A 19,108-nucleotide genomic window follows, 5' to 3' on the forward strand; every position below is an offset into this window, starting at 1 on the left:
TTCTCTGAATCATTTAGAGGTTCATTGGCAGACTTCAGACGGCCTTTACATGTGCCTCCTTGAGCAGGGGTGCCACATGATTTTCATCCATTACGACATAGTGTGATACCAATAGTTTTCTTGGTGACTGTGGTCCAAGCTGCCTTCAGATCATTAACAAGTCCCTCCTGTGTAGTTATTGGCTGCTAGCCTTTTTCATGATTATTATTATTATTATTATTATTACTTTGTTAACATTTTCTATAGCTATTGCGATTAATATCGTTATCGTGAATTATTTTGACCACGATAACCATGGAGTGAAAATCTGATATCGTGACAGCTCCTTCCATTTTCTAATAATCAAACCAGTTGTCTTTTGCTCACCAGGCTGCTTGCTGGTGGTCTTGTAGCCTATTCCAGCCTTGTGCAGGTCTACAATCCTGTCCGTGATATCCTTAGACATTAGTTCCACCATGATCACAAGACTTGTCTCTGGTCTTGCCATTGGGGACAGGTGTCTTTTATCCAGGTAAAGAGTTGACATACGGAGTACGTTTTTAAAGTGAGGCGACCAAGGGCATCAAATACGTATCAATTTATATATATGTTTTTGTACATTTCTGGATTTATTTATTTGATATTGTCTCTCACTCTTAAAATAAACCTACCATAAAAATTACAAACTGTTCATTTCTTTGTAAGTGGGTAAACTAACTAAATTGGCAGGGGATCAAATACTTATTTCCTCCACTGTACATAGGATAGAATTCATCACAGACAAAATACTGAGCTTTTTTATCACAAATCTTTCAGTTGTTGCTTTTGGAAAACTATCTTTTAGCCACTTATGTTGACCGCCTCTTGTGGTATAGAAAACTTACATAACAACTTACATAACGTTATGTTGTATCACTATGACTTTTGTTCCGTCCTTCAATTGGTTTTTATACATATCATGCACTTTCTTAAATCATGAGTCATTGTAAGAGTTAACAGCTGAGTGACCTATAATTGTGTGTGTGTGTGTGTGTGTGTGTGTGTGTGTGTGTGTGTGTGTGTGTGTGTGTGTGTGTGTGTGTGTGTGTGTGTGTGTGTGTGTGTGTGTGTGTGTGTGTGTGTGTGTGTGTGTGTGTGTGTGTGTGTGTGTGTGTGTGTGTGTGTGTGTGTGTGTGTGTGTGTGTGTGTGTGTGTGTGTTGTGTGTGTGTGTGGCCTTGTCTGTGTTTGCCTTCTCGATAGTAATGTTTATTATATAGGCCACTAAACTGACAAAAACCTTTAGGGCCTTGCGAGGCTTTTTAACGTCATGAAGCAATACAAGATTGGTTTTCTAATTTACGTAATTCCAGCTCATGATGGTTCATTAACATTTGAATTACTTTTCAGATGTAGCTCGGTGCATGTCACTGTTTGGGTGCTGTGCCTTTAGTAAACTGCTCTTGTGTGCTAACCTTGTACAGAAGCACCTTCAGCAACAGACTCATTTCCCCTCAGTGTAAGAGAAAACGCCAAAGGAAGTACTTCCTTCCTGTGGCCATCAGACTGTTTAACTTATCTACCTCAGGTCAGAGGGACAGTGGAGACACCGCGTCCTGAGGCCAAAATGTCACTTTATCCAGTTCCACTGTATCACTTTATTTAGTTTATACTTGTTTTAATTTTATATATGTTGCTAATTGCACAGTGTGTATTGTTGTATATTGTATATACCTACGTATTAACTGTAATTTTATTGCTTTTACTTAGTACTTACTTAGTTTATTTTATGTAAGTTTGATTTTACCTCTCACTTTGTATTACTTTCCCACGTTGTCCTGCAACTGTTGCACAGCAATTTCCCTCGGGATAAATAAAGCTTCTTGAATCTTATGGATCATTGATGATGTAATAAAAATATAAAAGCACTGACTATAAACCTTCTTTTGCTTTTTTACAGGACATGAGGAAACATGTGATGATGACCCTCGTGGACACAGAGCAGTCATATGTGGAGTCACTACGGAGTCTCATTCAGGTAACACTCAAAGAAACACAACCACACATACGGGTAGCTCATACACAGTTCAGTTCTTACATCTCTGAGTTTTGCCATCACACAAGCACACTCACAGACCGAAACCAACAGGTGGTTTAACAGATTACTGTGGATGTGAAGCATAAATGAAGCTAACAAAGGTGTTATGTAATCCACTTATTGTCATTTATCCTGTCAGGCTAAACACTGTCTCACTGTCATCAGCATTATCTGCCCACACACACCTATATCCTGCACCTATCTCTTTCGTTAGCGAACTCACCTTTACCCCAAATATTAACTGCATCCCTCTCTCCCTGTCACAAAACACTCTTAACCTTTTTGTAATTTACTTGTTATATAACCTGTCTCTATTTACTGTGTGTGGGCTCGCATACATCTGTGTGAAATCTCTGTGTGTGTGATTGTGCATGCTCCCTGACTTCTCTCCCTATGCATGCGTTTCTGTGTGTGGCAAAAAAGTGAATAATCCTTGGCTGTTCCCATGGTGACACATTGAAATTAAGTGTTACCACGGTGACTGCAGTGAGAGTGGAGATCCCTGAAGGAAGGTGCCGGATGCGGTTCAGCTGACACTGCTCTAAGCACTGATGTCCAAAGTTTAAATCTGCCTCTTTGCAGTTCCTTTTTTGGGAACTTTGGGAGGTTCCTGTCACCACCTGCTGTGAATTGTATTACCTCATCCGTTTCATTGAGAACATGGAAAGGTGATATGGCCATAGAAATGTGATATGGTCATTCTCTAACTTTAAATCAACTCAGTAGGCCTTTATTTCTGTTGGTAAGCTGCCTCACAGAGGTTTAACAGTGTAAGGCGAGGACCTCTAGTGGCCGTAGTAATTATAACGGGCAAAAAGTAGGACTATAAAGACAAAAGACTTTCACCTAGGAGACCCTGTTTGCGTCCAAACCCACCAAGTGCTTACTTAAGCCAAGACAACCTTAACAATTCCTTAAACCTAATCCTGTGATCTAAGAAAGACGTTTTGTTTAAAAATGAACAATGTATATTAAACTGCCATTGTATTAGCTGAATCGCTGCTGCTATGAAGAAGCGTATAGCTCTCTTTATCCCAACTTTCTTCACTATATTTTTTAAAGGATTGGATTAGTCATCATATGTGTCATAAGTTAGTCAATTAGCCACTCACAACCGACTTGATTCAATTGCTTCTAGAGCCTCTTGGTCGCATCTATCTGAGTATGTTTTTCACAGTAAACTGGATCTTTAAATGTCGCTAATAAATCTACAAACGCTGATTTTCTTTGTGTATGGAGTTACCTTGAAAAAGCAAAGGAAATAAAGTTGAGACGGAAAAAAAGAAGGATAAGAGGATCTAAATAATAAGATGACAAAGTTTGGATGTAATAAAGCTTGTAATGTTTGGTAAACAGAACAACAAAAGTTTCACCAATGAAATTACCCAAACAGTCCTGACTGCTGAAAGAAATGTAAAGCCAACCTCTTGCCCATGTACCAAGATTCAAAATGGTCTGTAACTAACGGTTTGTGTTTCCCCCTCAGGGCTACATGCGTCCCCTCAAACAGCCAGACAGCGGCTCCATAGTGGACCCTCTGCTGGTAGATGAGATGTTTTATCAAATCCCAGAGATCCTGGAGCACCACGAGTACTTCCTGGAGCAAGTTTCAGGCTGCGTTAGCCAATGGCACGATAGACAGACTGTCGGGCATCTCCTCATCCAATCGGTGAGTAACCAGGACAAATGGTGTCCTAAGCAGCTATCTTTAATGATAAGAAATACAAAGCATTACCTCTGATAGTACCAGGAACACTTCACTGCTCTCAATAACGTCTGTCTTAAAACATGGAGGCCAGGGAGGAGTTAGAGAGACTTGGAAAATCCTGATGTATGATAATGCATATATATGAACTATTCCATCCTAAAAATGCAATGCTCTATGATTTTCAGGGAGAATTGTATTGTTCTATTGTTTCTTTGTTTTATCTATAATTTCAAGATAAAATAAGGATAGAATTTTCTCTAAGGTCTGATAGCAAACTGTCGTTCAACTCTGTAAAACAGTGTTTTTCAAATTCTGTCATCCTGTTTTTTTTAAGTTACAATTGAGAGAAAAGAGTTAAAGTGGAGTGTAATCCTAAAACAAGGGTGTTTGAGGTGTTTTTCCAAATATCGGTGCAGCAGTAAAGCTACTTGTCCTAACTTGACATATACTTTAAAAGGTTTTCTACTACAGACTCTGAAGTTGTAATGAATTAATAGTCTTTTAAAAACATGAGTGATGGCCGAGTGGGCTGAAGGGAAGCGTTTTGTAATTGGAGACAGTCTATAGTTGGCAACACTGGTTAATATTTTGTTTTTCTGGTGACCTATTGGCATTTAAAGTTTCCCATGACCCGAGAGCGGCTCTTAACCTAGATTCTGAAAAGCAGTTCTTTAAAACATCAGCATTGGCTAACTGTCCGTTTGCAGTGTTGGGTAATGAAAGAAGCTAACAGTTTACATGAAGTGAGAGATGCATAGTAGATGCACAGAGCTAGTTTCAATAGACCAGAATGCCGTGTGGCTACAGCTTTTGTTTTTTATTGAGTGGGGAAAAACCCTCACTCTCTTGCTATGTTAATGCTTTTGTTATCCCTCTCAGCTTGAATAAAACCTTTTCATAGACTCTCACGGGAGACACACACTGTCACAAAAGAACAATGTCGTAAATGCGGGAAACAGCTAACTGAATTACAAACAGAAGAAGGTTGTGGGGCAAAACTAAAAATCATCAAATTTTACAAGACTTAAAATTCTCAGATTCATTGTAAACAATTCTTTAATGGTATGTGTTGCTGTGGTTTTCCCCTTAAAGAGGAAGTTTGAATATACCAATATGAAGACATAACAGAATATTGTCATGCAGGAAAGGAAGAATTGAGGGTCTTTTTGTCTTTCAGTAAAGCCGTTGCAGATCTTCCACACTGCTCAGACTCAGCCACCATCCCCCACTGCTTCACTCAATCCTCCCACGCCTCCGGGTTTCCGCTGCAGCTCTTAGAGCGCGAGCAGCTCTAGGGTTTTTCAGGCCTCGTTGGCGCAGTAGGCAGCGCGTCAGTCTCATAATCTGAAGGTCGTGAGTTCGAGCCTCACACGGGGCAGAGTTTTTGTGTTCTTGTGTTTAAAAAAAAAAAAGAGCACAATATATGGTATATAATCTTTTATCACATATCATGGTCGAAGTGGCAGATTATTTAGCATCTGTGAGTCATTGCTGCATCGTTTTTGGACAGTGTTAGCTTTTAAAGGAACATACATGAGTGTACATTTGTGAAGAATATCATTAAAATAGATTTCACAGCCCTGAATCATTGGTTCTGTGTGTTTCAGACACAGTTTCATCATCATTTTGTCGTCTGTTATGACAAGGATACTTACTATAGTTTCCCTCCCACAAGGTTATATCAGAAAAGGGTAGAAAGCTGTTAACTCTCTGACGTTCAATACACTTTGTGCTTGTTGATTCTGTTACTGTGTATTTGTACAGAGCAAGTCATGGTGAATCACCTGCATGTGTTTATGCTGAGTTTGAGGGACTCAAAGTATTCCTTTAAAAAAAAACAACAACACTTACACCAAGGTTTCTTTGGTAATATTTCCATTGATCACTCTCTTCAGCTTTTATTATGATTTTATTACAAAGTGACAAATACAAAATGTCCTAAATGTGCAAATAATACGTTCAGATGAATTAAAAAAGCAATGCAACACTGATTTTCTCCTTCTTGTCGGTGTTATCATGAGTCTTAAATCTTAAAAGGAAATACTCTTGTGACATCTTACTCCATTGAAAAGTAACAGGAAATATAAACATGGATAAACACTATTTTTAAATGTATTTATACTAATTTCAATAACTCTTAAGCTTTACAAACTCAAAGGATTGCCATATAATTTTAAACAAGCAAGTGTAACATAAAACTGTACTCGTAGTAACTTAAATCTACTCTCCTCTTCTTCTCCAGTTCTCCAAAGAGACTCTAGCTAATATGTATTCAGCGTACATCGACAACTTTCTCAATGCCAAAGATGCTGTGAGGATTGCCAAGGAGGCCAAACCAGCGTTTCACAAGTTTCTGGAGGTGAGTGTCGGACTGAGTCACAGGATGTCCTCTTTAGTCTGGGCAGGTTCTGCTATGTGTTTGAACACTACAAACAAGGGGGTCTGGTGGAAAGAGCCTTTTAACCAGCTTTAAGATCCTGAAGCTTGCTATGTGCCTTTTTTTTGTCATTTTAAGTCTGTGTATATTGTGTGTTTCTTTGTGTGCGTGCTTCCTGTTTGTCCATGTTGGTATTCCTGTGAGTTTTTGTTATGTTTGAAAGAGACACCTAGTTGTTCTTTCCCTACACCTACATGACTTCATGATCAGTTTAATAGATTTGTGTACTTAGTTGTGTATGTTTCAGATTTCTCTAAATCAGATAACATAAAATTGGTTTGATGGACAGCTTAGGACATCTGGATGATCTTAGATGTTTTCACAGATATTACTGAAATGCATATTCTCTTTCAGTAAATATAGTGTTTTCTTCCCGGGTATGGTACATTACATGAGGGATAACATTTTGTCCATTAAGCAATATAAAAAACGTCTTTTTAAAACTATTCAACCAGATAATTCGACTTAAAAACCCCCCAGCAAAATGTCTAGTTAAACTAAGTACAACTTTAGTGTACACTTTGGTTCTGTGTTTTGCCTCCAGAAATAAATGTATGGGGGAAACAGCATGTTGATTGCAAAGGCAACAGCTCAAATGCAAAGACTGAACAGAAGAAGCTCTCATGTCCTTTTCCAGGATGTTTTTCAGTGGAACCACTTCTCCATCTTGTGGTGGAGAAGTAGAATGCATCACTGACCTGCTTTTAGAGACAATCATCTTGTTACTTAGACTTATTTGAGTCTTTCATATGTTCTTATATCTATACTCTACCTTTATCCTCCTCCTTTTTTTCAACCGGACAGCAAAACATGCGTGAGAACAAGGAGAAACAGGCTCTGGGTGATCTGATGATTAAACCAGTCCAGAGGATTCCCCGATACGAGCTGCTGGTGAAGGTGAGTCCTCTGAAAATATATGTGATGTATACTGCAAGTTGCCTCATCGTGTGTTTCGTTACAGAATCTCATGTAAAGGGAGATTCCTATATTTTAGTATGTTTTGTTTTGTTCAAGGACTTGCTCAAGCACACCCCAGAGGATCACCCAGACTATCAGTACTTACTGGACGCCCAGAGGGACATCAAGCGATTGGCCGAGAGGATCAATAAGGGCCGTCGCTCTGCTGAGGAGGCAGAGAGGGAGGCCAGGGTCATCCAGGAGATCGAGGCGCACATAGAGGGAGTTGAACATGTGAGATATTATCACTGTACAGATCAAACTGTGTAGAGCTGATGTTTTCCTTACTTAATGTTAAATATGGCTGTTTTCATCGTCCATTGTAGATTAATTGATTGATCTATTCAACATGGATGTGTAGATATTCGTACAAAACAATCTTGCTATTGCATTGTTTTTGTTCTTCGCGTTAAGTTCTCAGTGCTTCTGTACAGATGTTTGATTCCATACAAGGGAGAGATGGCCTACAGTATTTGCATTGTTTAAAGTAATGATCATTTATCTCTTTGTGTGTTTGTGTTAGATTCTGAACCCTGAGAGGAAGTTCTTGAGACAGGAAATGGTCATGGAGGCGGTAAGAAGTACTTTTCTTAATTGGCAAATGTTTGTAACAGAAAGGTTTCTAAATTGATGTAATGTATTTGAAAAGAAGTACAATAAATACAAGAAAACTTTACTATTCTGTATTGACACATTGTAACATACATGTCCAGAAGCCAATGTGAGGATTTTCTGAGCTTTTCCCCTCTCTTTTTCCCCTCGTTGTAGAAGACCGTTGGTGGGAAGAAAGACCGATCTCTCTTCCTCTTCAGTGATCTGATCATCTGCACCACTCTCAAGAGGAAGTCTGGCTCATTAAGACGCAGCTCCATGAGCCTGTACGCCGTACACAAGCACACACATACACACACTATAGTTACCTAATAACACCACCCCTTGCTATTATACAAAAGTCCATGTTTTCTGCATAGTTTGACAACATTTTGCTACTATTGACCTCTTTTTCTCTCTTTCCCTGCTGCTCTCTCACTCTCAGGTACTCTGCTGCGAGTGTCATAGATACTTCCAGCAAATACAAGTTCCTGTGGAAGCTTCCTCTAGAGGACGTGGAGGTGGTTAAAAGTAAGTGTTAAAGGAGTGAGCAGCATGCGATTCACCTTAAGATGTCACACTACTGATGACATGAAACACACAGGCAACTGCAATGCTTTTATGTTCTTCTTGTATTTGATTTTGTTGAATGGGTCTCAAGACTGCGTTTAAATTATAATACCACTATTTCTTGTTTAGTAGTCAGTCATACATACAATCTCATAAAATATCAGACCGTTTACAGATCCATGAGTATTCAAATGAGATATTTCTTTTTTTATTTGAGATGTTTAATCTTGTTTGTGATGCTGTTCAGTCCTTTAACACTTTTAGTTGAAATCACTCATCAGGCTCCACTCAGGCATCAAACAAGGAGAGTATCCAGAAGATGATTAGTCGATTAGATGAGGACGTCAGCACTCTGGGTCAGATCAGCAAACTCTCTGAGACTCTCAGCTTCCCACACCAGGTATTGTGCACCAACACACAAAATGACATTAGGTATTATGGCCTTTTGATCTTACTTCTTGTCTCATCTTCCAAGGTGTAGTAACAGCCAATGGTGATGGTAGCCCAGGCTCTATCAAATATTTATTTGTCTTCTTGTTTCTTGCACTTGTCAGTCCCTGGATGATGCAATAAAGGACCTGATGGGGTCAGTGCACAGGGAGCTGTCAGAGAAGCAGTCTCTAGCTTTCAGCATGACTTTCCTGCCGACAAAGCTGGAGTTCACCACTGCCTCTGCTGAGAGCAGCTTCGTCTTCGAGTTCACCTCACCTGACACTCGGTCCCACTTTGAACAGGCCTTTGAAGACGCCAAGAAGAAGCTAGGTCAGTAAAAAAATATAACATTATTAACTGTACTGTAGCTTGTTAAAGTAAAATAAAAGGAACAATAATTCATCATCTGTGCCCAGCTGCATCTTAAATGAGTTTTCTCAAGCTTCCTTAGACTTCCTGAGAATTATATAATTACGATTTTATCTTTAATCAGACTGACTAGCCCGGACCTTATTTAAGTGGTCTAATTGTTATTCTGTCATCCATTTAGCAATGAATAAGGACCAGTGGAACCCAGAGTTTCTGAAGGCCATTCCTATTATGAAGACGCGCAGTGGGATGCAGGTGAGAGCAACCCAGATTATCTTCTGTGGTTATAGAGAGGATTTATGTCAGAAATGTGATTTAATTCAGTTCATACCTGTAGAAAAGCTCTCTTTACAGTTGTACAGAACTAATATCCACTCATGTATTGTTGTTTGTCTCCAGTTCTCCTGTGCCTCTCCCAGCCACAGCTGTCCTGACAGTGGCTGTGAAGTGTGGGTGTGCAACAGTGATGGATACGTGGGACAGGTGAGAAAAAAATACTTAAATGTTGCTGTAAATTAAACCAATTGGGCAACATTTGTGCGTTTTGCCTTTATGTGCCCTTCCTGTTCAGTATGCTTTTCCACAGTTTGACTGATGTAATAATGATGTTTTCTCCATTTAGGTGTGTCTGTTGAACATCAAAGATGAGCCCACAGTGGAGGCCTGTATTGCTGTCTGCTCAGCGAGGATCATATGTATTGCTGCAGTACCAGGACTCAAGGGAAGGTCAGTACACACATTACACACTTTTGCATTAAAAACCAACCTAAGTTCCTGCCCCCAAGTGGTTCATTGACTCTGATTCTGACTTTCTCTCTATTCTACACCTTTGACCAATGACCCTTCACCTCGTAGGGAGCGTGGATCGGAGCCCACTCTGGCCACTGCCGGCGCCCCTGGTCACCCCCAGCAGCAGCTCCATATCTCTATTGGTCGTTCATCTGTGGAGCTGACGGAGCAACCCACAGGTCTGTCCATAAAGGTTTATGGCAGCATGACATGTCACAACATGACAAGCAGCAACCGTTACTACTTATTTTGTGTGTGTTTAACAGAATCATTGCATAATAATCAACATTTCAGTTTCCACCTAATTGTAAATATGCCTGAGTCTGTTAATAAGCACATTTTTAATTGCAGTTCCTTGGCATGATTTTAAAAATAGTGGCGCAACATTATCAGGACAATGCTTCAACAAGTACTAAAGCACATTACAACACAATATGATACAGTAAATATTAAATAAATTACAAAACATCATGTAAAAAAAATAATGTTATTTTCTATGAGTAATAGTGGCTTGTATGAAACCTGTATGCACTGCAGTTAAATAATTTGTTTCATTGAACAACTGATTGTTTCCAGGTCCAGGAGCTGAGCTTGTTCCTTTTGACAGTGATGACACTGATGATGAAGATTCACCCAGCCCTTCCTCTACTCTCAAGAGTCAGGCCAGTCACTCCACCATTTCATCCAGCTATGGCAGTAAGTCAAAAACACACTTCCGTATCACTCACTTACTGCATAAACTCCATAGGCTCATATTTTTCTTATTTCCTCCCATAAGATGATGAAGGCCCAGGCTCCAAGGACATGGCTACAGAGACCACCAGCAGTGAGGAGGAGCAGGAGTTTCCTGTGGCGAGCTCCTTTGGCACTCCGGGGATGTTGGGTGATGGAGCAGGAGGCCGCGGCCACACAGAGAGCCCAATGGACGGCCGCGCCATGCGCCGCTCCTCCCGGGGCTCGTTCACCAGGGCGAGCCTGGAGGACCTGCTCAGCATCGACCCGGAGGCCTACCAGAGCTCTGTGTGGCTGGGCACAGAGGATGGATGGTATACGACACAGACACACACAACTATAAACATAACTAAATTCAGTCTATATGAAACTCTAGAATGAACTATGAAGTGGGGTTATGAGACTTCAAAGATGGCTGGCAGCTCATTCCCACATGGACATAGCTACTGTAACAGCAAACCTACTCAGAAATGATTTTAAAGTAGAAATGGATTCTTTGCTTATTGTTGTACTGATTTATCACATAAACTCCCATAACGCTTCTGTTTCCTGTCAGCATCCATGTGTACCAGTCCTCGGACAACATCCGTAACCGTAAGAACAGCATGAAGATGCAACACTCAGCCCCCATCCTCAGTGTACTGTGAGTCACCTTCAACTTTTCCTTTCAAAACTAAATAGCAGAATTTATGCAGCATTAGATGGATTAAAAAGATGGAGCAGTAGTGGGTTGAAATGTCTTCGTAAGTTTTGTTTCCTGTTTTCTCAACTTTCTTGTTCCTGCTATACAAGTGTCCACGAACATGTTTCCCAATTATAATTCTTTGTATTGTAAGACATGTTTTAAAATGTGTTTGTATGCTTGAACTGTAAATAATGATTATTTTCTTTGTCATCCTTTTTTTCTTCCTTTAGGTATTTTGACAACAAAGTGTTTGTGTCCTTGGCCAATGGAGAGGTGATAGTCTATCAGAGAGAAGCCGGTAAGCTTGGCAAGTGATCGAGATTGGTTGTTTTGAGCTCCGTTCTATTTAGTTTTTGTGTTAGCTGAAGCTTTCTACTCTGCAACATGTTGCTCAAATTACTGCTATAACATGCTACCAAGCTAGTCTGCATCCAGTCCGTTACAGTCTGTTAATAATGTCCCACCTGGTTGATGAAGTTAAGGAGTTATCTTTTACTTGAAATCCACTAAAGGAATTCATTTTGCATTGTTTTCTGTTCCCTTTGTAGTCTTTCTGAATAACACCCCCTTCATTTTAAATCTGCAGGTAGTTTCTGGGACCCTCAGTCTTCCCAGACGTTAGTTCTGGGCACGCCCACTAGCCCTGTCACCAAAATGGTTCCTGTGGGAGGAAGGCTTTGGTGTGGCTCACAGAACAGAGTCCTTATTTTAAACACAACTACACTGGTACAAGAGGTAAGTGGAAAGATGTCAGGCTGCGTGTACAGGTGAATAAATGTCGACAGTCACATTCAGTCGGCAGTGTGTGTGACATTTGTTCTGTCGTTCTCAGCACTGGTTCCAGGTGGGCACAGACAGCAGTCGGTGTGTGACCTGCATGGTGGCATATGGTCAGGGTGTGTGGTTGGCGTTGCAGGGCAGTGCGCAGGTCAAATTGTACCACGCTCAGACGCTGGAGAGCCTGACAGAGGTGGATGTGGCGCCTGCTGTGCATAAGATGCTTGCAGGTAAGAGACACCTAGGGAATATGAAGACATTTTAGCATTCATACTTTTAAACCCCACTTCACAGATTCCGGTTTCTCCACTGTCTCTCACCTTCTTCTCTCCCTTCATCATCACACTGTTTCTCCCCTGACTTCAAACCCATTATCTCTTTCCTTTCTTCCCATTCAGGTGCCGATGCGATCATCAGACAGCACAAAGCTGCCTGTCTGAGGATTACAGCATTGCTGGCATGTAAGGATCTGCTGTGGATTGGTACCAGTGCAGGTAAAAACCCACATTTGAGTGTAAATCAAAAACAATGAACCTAATAATCAAACTATATGATCATTTTGCCTTCATGATCAAATCAAATCATAATTAGGTTGAAATTCAAATGTCTGGAAATGAGCTAAATGTGCATTCTTAAGTATACAAGTCTTTTTTTGGAATGGTAGATTTTTTTTTTTACATTGATTTATTTATGAGATTAAAAATGAAAGATTTTAAAAGTGGTTTTCTTCTTCAGGGGTCGTCCTTACACTGGTGATCCCAGCAGTGAGCTCAGGAACGGGGGCTGGGACAGTGAAATCCCCCCAGGTGCCGATGGGCTCGGCTCACGGACACACTGGCCACGTTCGGTTCTTGACATCAATCGAACTACCAGAAGGGTTTGACATGAACTTCCCACCTATGACTATTGACTCCACAGGTAGTTGTTGTTTTTCATTTTTAATGTGCACTATTGTCTATGGTCCACAGCAGGAAATTGTACAAGTTTAATTTCACCTGTGCCTTCTCTTCACCTTTAATCCCTATGCTCTGTTTTCTAGGCAACCAATCCCAGAGCAGCAGCACAGTTGACGGAAACCTCCAAAGGCGCGACTCTGCACGTCGTCGAGCATCTGCCCTCATCCCTACAAAAACAAACCATCTAGTAATTTCTGGTGGTGACGGCTATGAGGACTTCAGACTGACAAATAGCAGTGAAACAGTTGGACGGGATGACAGTACAAACCATCTTTTGCTTTGGAAGGTCTGAGACAATAAACCCCTGGTTTGAACAACCCACCCCAAAGTCGCTCTATCTGAGAACTAGCACAAGCTCCTGTCCTTTTCCCCACTGGGACCCTCACTTTTTGGTGTAGTTTGTTTTGGTCTTCTGCTCAGTCCTCCAGTCTCTGTGTGCACATATGGCTGTCACTTTTCTCCTGGACTTACCAATGAATATGATCACTTCAAGAAGACTGTGGTAATGTTTCTGATGGTGTGCGTAATTCCTCACTGAGTGGTATCTGTGTGTGTGTTACTTTTTTTCTGTGAATATTGTCTTGAAATGTGTATTAAAAAAAACAAGCATTTTAGTGAAGGAGTCAGAAGAAGACAAAGAAGCAGAAAATGAAACTTGACAAAAGAGCATTTGGACTGTGCAGAATGTCACTGAACAGGAGGCTAAAAGAGGACATACAAGTGAAGTGTGTACGTGTCCTTCTCTGTTTGTTTTTGGACTCTGACGTCGTCTTCACTAGACCCTTGCCTGAACTTCATACAAAATGTTTCCTGAGAACCAGAGGTAAATGTCATGTGAAAATATATGAATGGAAAGTTCTGCAGAGGAATAGTGGCTAAAATGTGCAATATGTGGAAAGAGTGTTTAGCAAGACATATACACACACATTAATGCACAGCCTTCACTCGCTGAATTGGAAGACATTTGTGAGAAAACAAATGTGTGTTTTCCACAGATATTCCGATGGTATCAGATTTTTTAAATTTCATTTTGGTTGTCAGTTTAAAGACACTTAAACATAGATGATGCCTGCTACTGAGTAGGGAAAGTGCATAGGAGGATTCCTCCTTTACATGAATATGCCAAAGCCTTGTTTGTGTTACAGTTTTGACATTAAGGGATCTGAACCGATTTCTTTTGCAGTGAAATTTAAGTTTGTTGAGCAGAAATCAGGAGCTGATGTTACTGACTTCAATGACGCTGGGCTGTGGTAGCAGATAACGATAGTAATGTACAGTATTTATGGTTTTGATTTTAGCGCATTCTTTTACAGCACTTAATTTATAGAAGATGTAGCTTTCACCTTTTGTGTTTGAGTGTAAGAACAAGAAAGCCTTGGTTTGATATAAGTATTAGACAAATGGGAATAGTTGGTTTGGGCAGACAAGACATACACGACAGGGTGTGACAGTTAACTCATGGTTCAGTATACACAATACAGGGTTGTTTTTTTAGGAGTTTAATGACTCCAGAAATGTAAAGATACAAATCCAAAACGGAAAGAGTATGGTAGTGTTTTTGTCATGGTAAAGCATTGTATTTGAACACAGCTCAAAACTTATCTTGAAGAAAAAGAGAACAAAGTCCCCCTCATGCCTGTTTGGAAGCCAAATGCAATTATTTACTTAATATTTCAACTTTTTCAGCTCCAATGTGGCATTTTAGTCACATGTAATATAGTGATAGGATGTATTTTTTATACTCCTAATGCAGAAACACTGATTTCAGTATTGATTTTTGGAGAACAAGATGCTGGGGTTTTTTGGACAAGAGAGTACCCACGATACAGAGTAGGTCAGAATGATAAAGGCTGAGCACCTTCAAGTGCCTTCAGTTTAAAAAGTTAATCCAATAAACACACACACACACACACACACACACACACACAGAGTGAAAAGTCAGCTCACACTACTACAGCAGATGCCTGGGGACGGTGACTGAGTTGTCCTTCTACACACACTACACTAGCCTCATGCTTTGAGTCTTAAGTGATAATTGTCTTTGATCCCTCCAATCCTAAAAAATCTCATTACACTTTGCCAGCCATCTGGGCGTTTCTCCTCAGCCATACCAAATGCATTGAAATGGTGTTAACTCTTCTGTGGGAGCAGCTAACAGTAAAGAGGATTGGATTGTAAAAAGAGCGAACTAGCTAGTTGGCTCTTTTCCTCTTTAAGTTTAAAAGTCGGTGTGTTCGTGCCTATCCTCCAGTGCACTTAAATCAGTTGCAGTTTGGAGTAGCATGTGAAGAATAGAGCAGGGGAAAGTTGAAGAATGTTAGAAAATGTTATTGGACTAGATTACTATTAAAGGAAATACGCTTTTCAGTTTCATGTCTGGACTCAGGTCGAGAAGATTGACACTCTAATGTCTTGTAAATATTAAACTACAGCCAGGAGTCTGTTAGCTCAGTTTAGCATAAAGATTCAAAATGAAAGTGCAATGTGATTTGGCTAACTTTGTTGTTATGAAGAGTTAAGACAAAAGGATCTGCCTTAATGCGCACAGATCACAATATATCTTGTTTACCTATTTCATAAAAAAGTGTAACATTACAGCTTACTTATTTTTTGTATGAATGACAAAAATGAGATAGATTGTATACATTAGTGAGCTTTAGAGGTTCAGGTGGGTGGATCTTTTTTGCTAGCTTGCTAGCTGTTTCCATATATGTGCTAAGCTAGCCCGTAGCTGGCTGTAATTGCACATTAATGAAACCCAACATGTGGAGTGATATTCATCTTCTCATCTAACTCCAAGCAAAAAAGTGAATAAGATGATTTCCTTCCTTTTTTTAAATGATTCCTCTGATATCCACTAACGTAGCAAAATGTTTGTTAACTTTGTGTGTTCTTTCTAATTCACAGCAAAATCTATTTTTGAGTTTCCAGAGCCACGAGCTGCAAAGTCACCCATTAAAATGCTGCACAGTACTGGCTGTAGGGAAATGGAGACCTCCCTGAAAAATGGAGTTAGTTGGCTTTATTTTCTGTGAAGAAACATCTATATGCTTTCCATGCTGGTACCAGTGCTTTTGGAGCGGCGTTTTTAATAACTGTGACATAAAAAGTAATTGCTTAATGTTCTGGTTGAAGTCCATTACTTTTGATTCAGCTGATTCAGAAAGAAGAAATAATATTCTTATTTTCACTATTTGCATTTTTTTAAACCATTGTTATTGAATTAAATCTCTTCATTTTACAGAAGCACATTTAAAAAAATGTTTGTTTGGTAAAAATCATAGCAAAGAAAGACCGGTCATCCTGGTCTAATTGGAAAAGGATTAGTCGAATGAAGCATAGTTGGAAACAGACGATTTACCCTTAATTCACATTTACATCAAACTCATTCTATCATCACTGTAACTCTCAGCTAAGTAACCTCTATTCCCCACATGTTAAAGAAGTCTTTATTGTTGTAAATATTGGTATATATTGCCTTTTTTTCTGTAAATAGTGCACCCACGGTCCTCAATTGTTGATACGAATCCAATGGCATATTTTTATATATTTGTGTAAGGTTTGTTTTTGTTTGTATTTTCTCCCCTTCCTCTCTCGCTTGCGCTGTCAGTGACGTTTGAATTGTAACCGTCAGATCTTTCCAAAAGAAGACAAGATAGCATCTGAAAAAATTAGCATTGATGTTTTCATTGGTAGTCATGTTATCACCAAAACCGTATGTCTGCCTTGTTACGAATATGTACATGAAGGAGATCTACCTGGTCTCAAGTCTGTTTATCTCTGGATGGGGATGCAGTTGTCATGGTTACAGTGTATCAGAGTTACTTACTGTATGTAGCTGTTCTCGTTCTGTCACTCTGGGTTCCTCTTTGTAATTAAATCAGTTCACTGGTGCCTGTTTGTGCCTGTTCTTTGTTATTCTTGTTGAGGTTTAGGTCTTTTCATTTACTCATTTTTACTTAAAACCCAAATGTTATTTGTATCTTGGGTACAAAAATTATTTACGACATATGTTAAACGCTTTATACAGGTTTAAAATATGTTTTAAGCATCTAAATATTTTAAAAATTTAATTTGGTTGGTGGTCTTTCTTTAGCAATATGAGGTTTAAGTCTCTTAAAATGTTCGAATCTCTTAATTTAAAATTAAATGTATTTGATTTTATTACAGAAACTTTATTTTTATTTCAGTTATCATAGCTGTTAATCATTTGAAGAATAAAGAAATAAAATGTGGTTGGACCTCACGTCCAACAAAACATGAACTGCAGACAGAGTCAACAGTTGATTCTTCCGGGCGATGCTACTTCTTGCAAAATGAAAGTCGTTACCATGCTAGCTACATCGATCTAGGATTAGCGTCACTCGGAAGAAGAGCAAAGGCTCTATAGGGAAGGTAACATTTTCATTGTGTAATTGCTGTTATCTGAATCTGATCCGAAACCTTAACAAAACCAGCTATTTTAGGATATTTGTTTGAATTGTTTTTGGTCGGGTATTTTCACAGTTTTCCGAGTAGTCATTTGCTAACTAATAGACAATTGAAACCCGTTACACAATCAAAACTTGGAGAGAAAAACTATTAAACAATGTGCTTTTTTTACAATACATTTCAGTAATAAAAATACATAGATACATAGAATAAATGGACACATCTCATGTTGCCCTCCTCTCAGCCCTGACCTGAACACAAAGCTGCCACTGTGGGTTTTTTTTTCATTCCTCGCCTTCTTCAGTGTCACTCAACTATTCATCTTACTTTAACCCACTAATCCACAATGAAGTGTATTGTGATATGATAGCCCTGTAGTATATAGAAGAAAGCTGAATGAATGCTGCCCATTTAGGACACACACAAGTACCAATGTTGCTCCCCCCCTCATGGACACACACAAAAGTTACATCCACACACAGTATTCAAATGATGCGTAACAGTGAAGATCTGTGTGATGAATGAAAGAGGCAGTAAAGACAGTAGCACAGAGATTCATCTGTCCCACCAGAATGACCGACTGATATGTGAGTCATTGAGTCGCACTGATTCAGCCCGGCGGAAGAATATGGGACAGTGGAAATCTCCTTAATTTACTGCAATCAGATTTATTTGTATTGTATGTAGTAAGAATAGGTATTTCTTTGTATCTTACACAATGCTGTTATTGTCCCCAGGCTGCTTCCTAAGTATAAGATACTCAGGAAAGGTTGAAACATTTTATCTGTTTTTATGAGCTACTCATGCAGTATTGTGACAGTCAGTCAATTGAATGTCTTTATTACAACTTTAATTGAACTAAATTCATACAGAGAGCATCCCAAAGACTACATTTAAAAAATGTAACCATTATAAACAAAAGTAATATTATGATACAGTATTTGTCCTCATAAGGCATTCTAGCAACCAAATACCTGACGTTCTATCTTAGCTTTTACCTTTTAAAATGTATCCCAAAACTTGCTATGAAAGCATTAGGACGCACAGCTAAAGTATAACAAATAATGCATATTATAGGGGACATTTACAAGTGAGCAGCGAAAAACAACTTGGCTTCTTCAGTTCTGCTGTATTAAGGGAGTAAATCATTTCAGTGTATTGAAATGTAATTACATTTTTTCTCAGAAGACCTTTTGGCATGTCACTGTAGAAAGAAGCACAGGTGTAAATAAAACCCTTATTCAGGCTGAACTTGAATAGAACAGAGCCATCTTTAATGTTATCAGCAACACCTGTGCTTCCCCTAATGAAAAGGTACACTGTACTTGCCAGGTGTTGGAGTACTTCAAATTGATACTGACGTTTGTAAACATCTAATAAACTAAAAACATGTATAACAGGTCAAACATGTTACAGTGCAGAGGAGGGAATATTAACATCCAGTTGGTTGGAAGACTCCTGAGGTTTTGGGATTTCCTTCAAAATGGAGGTAAGGGTATTTTCCAGACAGATATACGTTTGGAAGAGAGACATTGTGAAGTAAAAACTACATACTACTTGAAAAATGACCAGCAATAAAACGAGCAGGATGAAATATTGAGTTTACATTTTTTAGTGAAT

At 39.3% G+C, this 19,108-nt stretch overlaps 1 protein-coding gene and 1 non-coding gene across 2 annotated transcripts in view; both read left to right on the forward strand.

Annotated features, from left to right (window-relative positions):
- LOC134880238 (rho guanine nucleotide exchange factor 17-like) overlaps positions 1 to 16,951 on the forward strand; it is a 55,297-nt gene extending 38,346 nt beyond the window's left edge. The window contains 23 exon segments of the mRNA XM_063907029.1: positions 1,917 to 1,994; positions 3,541 to 3,723; positions 6,005 to 6,121; positions 7,004 to 7,096; positions 7,214 to 7,390; positions 7,680 to 7,730; positions 7,925 to 8,034; positions 8,193 to 8,278; positions 8,599 to 8,717; positions 8,872 to 9,079; positions 9,300 to 9,373; positions 9,518 to 9,601; positions 9,741 to 9,844; positions 9,974 to 10,086; positions 10,484 to 10,603; positions 10,686 to 10,953; positions 11,196 to 11,282; positions 11,555 to 11,622; positions 11,911 to 12,059; positions 12,157 to 12,331; positions 12,500 to 12,595; positions 12,837 to 13,019; positions 13,141 to 16,951. Of these exon segments, the coding sequence (XP_063763099.1) occupies positions 1,917 to 1,994; positions 3,541 to 3,723; positions 6,005 to 6,121; positions 7,004 to 7,096; positions 7,214 to 7,390; positions 7,680 to 7,730; positions 7,925 to 8,034; positions 8,193 to 8,278; positions 8,599 to 8,717; positions 8,872 to 9,079; positions 9,300 to 9,373; positions 9,518 to 9,601; positions 9,741 to 9,844; positions 9,974 to 10,086; positions 10,484 to 10,603; positions 10,686 to 10,953; positions 11,196 to 11,282; positions 11,555 to 11,622; positions 11,911 to 12,059; positions 12,157 to 12,331; positions 12,500 to 12,595; positions 12,837 to 13,019; positions 13,141 to 13,349 (2,952 nt within the window). The 3' untranslated portion in view covers positions 13,350 to 16,951.
- Positions 5,068 to 5,140, forward strand: trnam-cau (transfer RNA methionine (anticodon CAU)). The gene has a single exon. It is a non-coding gene; the product is annotated as a tRNA-Met (tRNA).
- Positions 16,952 to 19,108: the final 2,157 nt, after the last annotated feature.

This window comes from Eleginops maclovinus, chromosome 18 (genome assembly GCF_036324505.1).
Source record: "Eleginops maclovinus isolate JMC-PN-2008 ecotype Puerto Natales chromosome 18, JC_Emac_rtc_rv5, whole genome shotgun sequence".
In the NCBI taxonomy this organism is placed as follows: domain Eukaryota; kingdom Metazoa; phylum Chordata; class Actinopteri; order Perciformes; family Eleginopidae; genus Eleginops; species Eleginops maclovinus.